The following is an 8,218-nucleotide window of genomic DNA, read 5'->3' on the forward strand; positions in this document are numbered from 1 at the left end:
ACAACATCACGCCAAGTGAAAGAAGCCAGACACTGATGATCACGTACTATATGAAATATCCAGGAGAGGGTTGGGGCTAATAGTTCCCAGGGGCTGGAGGGATGAGAGATTGAAGAATGACTGCTCATGGGTACAAGGTTTCCTCTCGGGATAACGAAAATGTTTTGAAACTAGACAGAGATGATGGTTGCAGAGCATTGTAACTGTACTAAATGCCACTGAACTGTTCACTTTAAAATGGTTAATTGTATATCATAAATTTTATCTCAAAAAACTAAAAGTGTATACCATAATTTTAAAATTGTGTAAGGGGAAGTGAGTTTCTCTAAGAATTTAGTTAACTTGCCACAGATTATGCTGTTAGCAATTCATCGGGGTTTTTATTTGAATTCAAGTTGTTCTCCATAAATATACTACTGGTCTCCCACCCCCACCCCAGCCAGCATTGCACTGACTATCACTAAGCTTTTGTTGTATCTTTTTTGGAGAGAAGGAGTCATTCACACGGAAGACAGAGGAAATCTTTATTGGTCAGAATGACCAGGGAAAGGATGTATTTTGAGAGGCAGCTGAAGAATCCTGTAACTTCTGCCTCTCTGAGAACACCAAGACTTAAAGACTGTGGATGAAAAAAGAGATTATCATCAGTATCTCAGTCCATCACCTTCAAGATAGGATAATCCTTGCTTCTCCTTAATTGGACATCTGGCCTACCTCTAAGATCTACACAGCATGAATACATAGAACAGGATGGCTCAGCGGTAAAGAATCCACCTACCACAACCCAATGTGGGTTCAATCCCTGGGTCAGGAAGATCCCCTGTCTGGAAAATCCCATGACAGAGGAGTCTGGTGGGCTACAGTCCTTGGGGTAGAAAAAGAGAAACTACTTAGCAACTAAACAACAAAGAGAAGGTGTATTTCTCTCTCACTCTCAAATTCAATATGCCATTATTGATCATTCTAAGTTGCTGATTTGCATAAATTATGTTTCCTGGTGGTTCAGCATTAAAGAATCCACCTGCAATGCAGGAGACCCAGGTTCTATTCCTAGGTCAGGAAGATCCCCTAGAGAACGGAATGACCACCCAGTCCAGTATTCTTGCCTTGGAGATCCCATGGACAGAGAAAACTAGCGGGTTATGGTCCATAGGTGGCTAAGTGTTGGACACAACTGAAGTGACTGAGCACAAATGCGTGTAATCCATTATTTGAACAAATTTCCTAAATTGATAATTTTCATTGTTAAGGAAGTTGTTAAAATGATGGAATTGGAGAGCTATAGCCAAGCACCACTGATACCCTTTTATAAGGTAATGAAAAGCTCACAGATGAGGCAACATCCAATTGAAGGCCAAGTTTAGAAACCACAGAAACCTCCTGGCATCTTACCAAGAAGCAAGTCTGCAGATCAACCCAGGAATTAACAACTATTGACTGAGCTCCAGGGAAGGTTCAAGAATCAATCCAAATCAGTTGGGGGAGGAAGTGGGACCCCTTACACATGTAAAAGAATATAGTTTCTATGCCTGGGTTCCAATGGGGCTTCAACTTTTCTGGAAGCCCGACAAGAAAGTTCAGCCCCATCATTTACTAGAATTTCATTGTGGATAGGGAATGCCCGGGCTCTTTGTCTTCCTGTTACTGGTATTGTAATGCCCCAAAGGCATTTCCAAATGAATGGCTGTCTGGTGTGGGGTGTGTGTGATCAGTCATTGTCAGACTCTTTGTGGCCCCATGGACTGTAGCCCACCAGGCTCCTCTGTCCATGGGGTTGTCCAGGCAAGAATACTGGAGTGGGTTGACATTCCCCCTTCCAGTGGATCTTCCCGACCCAGGGATCGAACCTGTGTCTTCTGCGTCTCCAGCATTGCAGGCAGATTTTTTACCGTGGAGCCACCTGGGAAGCCCAGAAATGGGTAAGCTCTCCAGTGTCGTTAACCACACGTCTCCTTCTCCTATCTTCTTTTCAATGGAAACTTGAAAATTTCAAAGTTTCAATTCTTCGTTTGAATGAGATCACAGACAAATCATCCAAGCCAGGGGCAGCAAACTAGAGCCTGCAGGCCAAATCCCACCCACCATCTATTTCTGGATGGCTTGTGAACTAACAGTTTTCTCATTTTTTTTTTTTTTTTTTTAGTTTTCTCATTTTTGAGTGGTTGACAACAGTGGTTGTTTTTCCAATGAAGGAAAGGGCAATATAATAGAGAAGTAGAGATATTAATATATTTTAAAAAAGGTTGAAAGAAAAACAAAAATCACAAGGTGACTGGTATTTTGTGACTCCTGAAAATTATATGAGATTCATTCATTTATTTATTTTTTGGCCATGCCTTGGGGCATGCAGGATCTTATTTCCCTGGCCGGGGATCGAACCCACACACCCTGTAGTGGAATCTCAGAGTCTTAACCACTGGACTGTCAGGAAAGTCCCTTCTTGCTTATAGTTTATTTTTAATTTTTTTGAGACTCAAATTTAAAGCCTATAAAAAAAATCTTATTGAAATACACCCATATTTACTATTATTTTTATAACCTGTGGCTGTTTTTGTGCTCCAAGGAAGAACTGAGTATGGCCTGTACAGCCTAAATTACTGACTAGTAGGTTCTTTACAGGGAATGTTTGCTGACCCCTGATCTAAGCCATCACAAGAAATTATTGACCCCAAGCTTCCCTTTCCATTAACCCAGAGGATCCCCTCTTTAAGATATCTATAAGATCCCCCCACTCCATCCTTCCTCAACCAACTTACTGGTAAGGAGAGCATTGTTTCCATTTTCCATCTTTGTTATAATCTCTTGTCAATGAACACCAACTGCGACTCAAAACATAGCCTTCCTTGGTGCATTCATAAAAGTATTTATTTCTGTACAAGAAAGGGAAGGTGCAGCTTGGGGGATCTGCAAAGAAAGGATGGAGCAGAAGGAGAAACGTGAACATAAAAAGTCTTAGCTTTAACCATCGCTGCACTCACAACACATGCTTTCTCTACCACACAGAACTGTTTTCGAGGCGGTTAAACAACATCAAGGGCTTCTGGGGTGGCTCAGTGATAAAGAGTCCGCCTGTCAATGTAGAAGATGCAGGAGACACAGGTTCAGTCCCTAGGCTGGGAAGATCCCCTGGAGACAGAAATGGCAACCCACTCTAGTCTTCTTGCTTGGGAAATCCCATGGACAGAGGAACCTGGCGGGCTACAGTCCATGGGGTCACAGAGAATCAGACACGACTTAGCAACTAAACAACAACAACCCTGTAAAGAGTCAGGATTTGGATGCAGCTTTATCTGACAGCAAAAACCATGTAGCCAGCTGCTTCTTGGATCCTAGTCATCTAAACACATCCTTGCGATGCTCACCTTCCGCGGTGCAATACCGCCATCTACCTTGGAATATCTCATCGATAGAGCACCAGGCATAGTCACTGCGGACAGAGATGCAGTTGTGGTAGATAATGTCATCATACACAAATGGAAAGATACAGGAATAGTTTTTATACACTGGAAAAGAGAAAACAAGCAAACTGACAAAGGGAATTGACTTTCTAACTTAGTCTGTCACATTTGATGGCACCTACCTCCCCCACATCCACATGTGGCTCATCTCTCTCCCTGCCTTCTCTGGGTCTGGCACAAAAATAGCCAAATGAGTATCAAAGGAAGCCTATTTCATCCCAGACCTGGGGGCAGACTGGAGTCACTGGCTTCCTTTTCAGGGAAGTCCTCTACCCACTGTGCACCAGACCCAAGACACAATTCTAGAGTCTTTTTTGGCATCCTTTATCTCTCTCTCTCCTAGTAAAAGAAACCTCTTACCTTTCACAGTTTGTCCCTAGGTATCTCTCAAAGCTGACCACTTGTCTTGACTACTCAGTGACTTATTTCTGGATGCTTCTAACTGATTTGCCCCATCTCTTCTTCACACTGCAGCAAATATCTTCATTCTTGAATACTAACCTGACTCTGCCACACCTCTGTTCATATTCCATTTTTCTTTTTTTAAAAAAAATTATTTATTTATTTGGCTGCACTGGGTCTTCATTGCAGCATGTGAACTCTTAGTCACAGTATGTGGGATCTAGTTCCCCGACTAGGGGTCGAACCTGGGCCCCCTGCATTGGGTGCATGGAGTCTTAGCCATGACGTCGCGCCATCACTCTTAGGATAAGAAATAGCATTGAAGTGGCTTATGATATCCTACTTGACCTGGTTCCCAGCTGCACCTCCAGCCTCACCTTGAACCACCCTTCCTTGGGCTCTCTCTGCTCAAGCTTTGTAAGGTCTCCCAAGTGTACCGCCGTCTTTCTTGTCTTGGGGATTTATAGATGTGATCTCTGATTGGCAAGAACATCACACACCCTCTTCCTGTTTATCCTCCCCTGACGTTCATCCTAAATGTAAATCTCTGAGGAGCTCTCTTGACCATCCAGTCTATGCCGGATCCACTTGTACAGAACTTCCTTACAAGCTCCCTTCTTATAAGTTCTCATATTTATTTAACATGGAGTGACTCATTCAGTGTCTCATTTGTCAGGTGTGACCACATATATATTGCTCAACGATAGACCCATGGTGTCAACTGACAGGTCAGGACTGGTCCAGAGAAGAAACTTAACCTACAAACGATAAAATCTTAATTTCAGTGGAGAAAAGAGTACTTTTCCAAAGGAGCGTGGGACAGGATCTTGGAGGGCTGGCTTAACTGGGTCTTGAAATATATGGTTTGGCTACCACGATCAGGAAAGGGTCTTTTATGCCAGAAGAACAGTGAATGAGGAACTTCCCTGGGTTTCCAGTGGTTAAGACTCAGTGTTTCCATGGCAGGGGGTATGGGTTCAATCCCCCTGCAGGGAAGTAAGATCCCACTGCCATTGGCAGTGTAGCCAAAAATAATTAACTAACTAAAGAAAGAAAGAATGAAAAAAGAAGAATAGTGAATGAAAGAGCAGAACAAACAGGGAAGTAAGTGCAAGGAACTTTCAGAATGTAACATTGTTTCATGGGTGGGGTGAGATGGGGCCTCACATTTGAGATGTTCTGGACACAATATTGATATTATCTTGGAATTGTCACCTACCTATGAAAGTGACTTAACCGATACACTCAATAAAATAACACATTTTATTTGTTAAATAAAAAAAGATGTCTCCTTACCTGAGAATGGAGGAGAGATATGGACAATCAAGTCTGAAAGAGAAAAAAAAAAAAAAAGGCAAAATTTAGACCGCCTCCTAAAATACTCTATTCCCAGGCAAATGGCAATTACAGGTACCTTGAAGTTGACTCAGCCAACTAACTGCTCTCCTGTCACAGAAAACTATCACATTTTGGATGACTTATGGTTACTTCTAATTTGGACAGGGGGTTTAATGTTCACCCAAGACAGTCCATTAATTCAGGTATGAGCACTCACTATTCCTCAGGTCTTTTTTTGTGTAAGTCAGGATAAATCTGCCCCATCCAAGGTCACTCAACTTTGACCCATTGGTTGAAATTCCACAGGTCTGAAAGTTGGATGGAACATCTAGCTTTTGCCCACATGCCAACATTTCAGGAAAACAACCTGTTTGTTTGCTCAGTGCTAGAGGCTGAGTATTTACAGCAGCCTTGGTGATTTTGTTTGATTTCCTTTCGTTTCGTTTTCCACGCCATTTTGCTCTTTATCATCCCTGAACCTGTTTCAGGAAGTGTCTCAGCGGCACTTCCACTGTCATAAAAGTCAGGTTGAAAGTGAAAGTCACTGTCATGCTCGACTCTTTGCAACCCCATGGACCATACAGCCCATGGAATTCTCCAGGCCAGAATACTAGAATGGCTAGCTGTTCTCTTCTCCAGGGGATCTGCCCAACCCAGGGATCGAACCCAGGCCTCCTGCATTGCAGGTGGATTCTTCACCAGCTGAGCTACCAGGGAAGCCCTAAAGTCCGATTGGACCTAATTAAAGACTAGAAAGGAAATACGCAGACCTATTAACCAACAACATTAGCTTGTATTTAATTGGCCATTCCTATGTTCCAGCCATTGTCCTCAGTTGCTCTTTACAACAACTCTGTGAAGGAGAGATTATAATTTAGAACACTCTTCTCCTCCCTGACCCACCAAAGTTTTACAGAGGAGAAAACATAGGCAACAGGAAACTCTTGAAAGTTATATGACCACTGACTGGTGGGAAAAAGGTTCCAACCCAGGAAGTCCTGGTACGGAGACTGCGTTCTGGACACAATATTGATATTATCTTGGAATTGTCACCTACCTATGAAAGTGACTTAACCGATACACTTCACTCTCCTGATCCTTGATATGGTGATGCTCACTCATAGGTCTGCACAAGACTCTATGCCTCAGGAGCTACGGCATGGTGAGTATGTCATCTGTGTCAGCCAGCATTAGCCCTGCTTTTCAGAAAGTAGCTGAAAAGTTGTCAACGTTTTCGAAATCGTGATTAAATAAATGATTGTTCTGGGTGGCTTCCTGCACTTAACACCTTCTGCTAATTATCTCACAGAAATGATGCTTACAACACCACTGTAAGATTGGTATTATTACATGCTATTGTGGAGCCCTGTACTAGGGTCACAGGCATGGAGTCTTATACCAAGGTCACAGGACAAAAATCTCCACGATTAACCAAGCCCCATAGCAACTGTTGCCATGAGCCTCCTCACCTAAAATGACCAGTTCCTTGACCCCATATTAGGTAAAGTACCCACTCTGTGGCATCCTAACCACTCACTCAATGCCACCCCTCCTGTTGGAATTTTCTGTCTTGAGGCTATAAAAACTGGCCACTAGCCCACCAGCATCTCCCACTATAATAAACTCTATTCTCCTCTCATTCTGCCTCGTGTCTGGAAATTCTTTTCCAACCCTCGCACATACCACAACAGTAATATTTATAGATTGCAGAGTATTAATGATGATCTCTGTTTTGTAGATACTGCAATGGAGGCTTGGGGGGGCGGGGGAATTGCTGTTCAGAAGCCAGAGAACTTGTGAAACAGATCGCCAGTCCAGGTTCGATGCCTGAGACAAGGTCCTCAGGGCTGGTGCACTGGGATGACCCTGAGGGATGGGATGGGGAGGGAGGTGAGAGGGGGAATCAGGATGGGGAACACATGTACACCCATGGCTGATTCATGTCAATGTATGGCAAAAACCATCACAATATTGTAAAGTAATTAGCCTCCAATTAAAAAAAGAAAAGCCAGAGAACTAAGAAGCAGTTCAGGTACTCTGGCTGCAGAAAATGAGCCTCTGAAATAGTCCTGCCTCTGGGGGGTTGCTGTTTCCAATTCTGAACCTCTTCCAGGTGGTGCTGCCCCAAAGCTGAAGCTCCACCCTGGGCAGATGAGGGTCATTTTAGGATAAAACCATGGGTACTTAATGGCTTTCCTTAAGTACTTAATGGCTCAGATGGTAAAGAATTTACCTGCAATGCGGGAGACGCAGGTTCCATCCCTGGGTCCCCCCGAGGAGGGCAGGGCAACCCACTCTAGTATTCTTGCCTGGAGAATTCCATGGACAGAGGAGCCTGGCTACAGTCCATGGGGTTGCAAAGAGTTGGACATGACTGAGTGACTACACTTTCTTTTCTTTCTATGGTTGCTTAAATTTCGTTATAAACGCTAACAGTGGCTGGGTGAGTTTTCTGCTTTGTTCAGCCATGGCAGTTAACCTTTATACCCTCTTACCTCTACAGTTTTTAATCTTCATGGCCTTCCCCTCATTTTACAGATGAAAGGGCAGAAAGAGACTTTCACTTAAACCTTTCCCACACAGTCAAAAAAAAAACAAAACGCTCGCAGCCTGAACTCTCGCCCAGCTCTGTCTGATTTCAGGAAATAAGTTATTTGTTTTACGAACCTGGAGATGATCCTTTGCTGTTTCATCTGCTAATACTGATGAACGGGACTAAATCCTTATGGATCGTCTGTGTTTGTACTTTATGCCCTTATCACATTGTATGCCTGGGCAGACATTACCATTTTTATCATCAGATCCCCTTCTCCTCCCCGCTCCTTCTTCTCTCCCCTTCTCTCCCCGCTCTTCCTCCTTCTCTTGCTCCAGCTGATGATGAGAATAAATGCCACCACCAACCGACTGAGGAATTCCCTTATGCCCAGTGTGTTCTGAGAAAGAGGAAGCTAAAGGCAGCCCTCTCTCCCTCACCCCAGCCCCCTGACATCTGAAGGCTGACCGGGCACTCGGGGCTCACT

The 8,218-nt window shown here is 43.7% G+C and overlaps 1 protein-coding gene across 3 annotated transcripts; it reads right to left on the reverse strand.

Moving 5' to 3' along the window:
• Positions 1–530: 530 nt before the first annotated feature.
• LOC122421741 (binder of sperm protein homolog 2-like) lies at positions 531–7,991 on the reverse strand. 3 transcript variants are annotated; one of them, XM_043438030.1, is made up of 5 exons: positions 7,866–7,991; positions 5,157–5,189; positions 3,363–3,427; positions 2,757–2,904; positions 531–619 (listed from the first exon to the last, which is right to left on the reverse strand). In XM_043438030.1, the coding sequence occupies exons 1-5, from the start codon at positions 7,889–7,891 to the stop codon at positions 613–615; spliced, it is 279 nt and encodes a 92-aa protein (XP_043293965.1). In that variant the 5' UTR covers positions 7,892–7,991; the 3' UTR covers positions 531–612. The 3 variants fall into 3 exon arrangements, 1 of the variants encoding a protein (XP_043293965.1); XR_006263575.1 differs by lacking the exons at positions 531–619; positions 7,866–7,991 and adding an exon at positions 5,275–5,420 and having other exon boundaries at positions 2,827–2,904; positions 3,363–3,503; XR_006263576.1 differs by lacking the exons at positions 531–619; positions 7,866–7,991 and adding an exon at positions 5,275–5,420 and having other exon boundaries at positions 2,872–2,904.
• Positions 7,992–8,218: the final 227 nt, after the last annotated feature.

This window comes from Cervus canadensis, chromosome 18 (genome assembly GCF_019320065.1).
Source record: "Cervus canadensis isolate Bull #8, Minnesota chromosome 18, ASM1932006v1, whole genome shotgun sequence".
Lineage (NCBI taxonomy): Eukaryota > Metazoa > Chordata > Mammalia > Artiodactyla > Cervidae > Cervus > Cervus canadensis.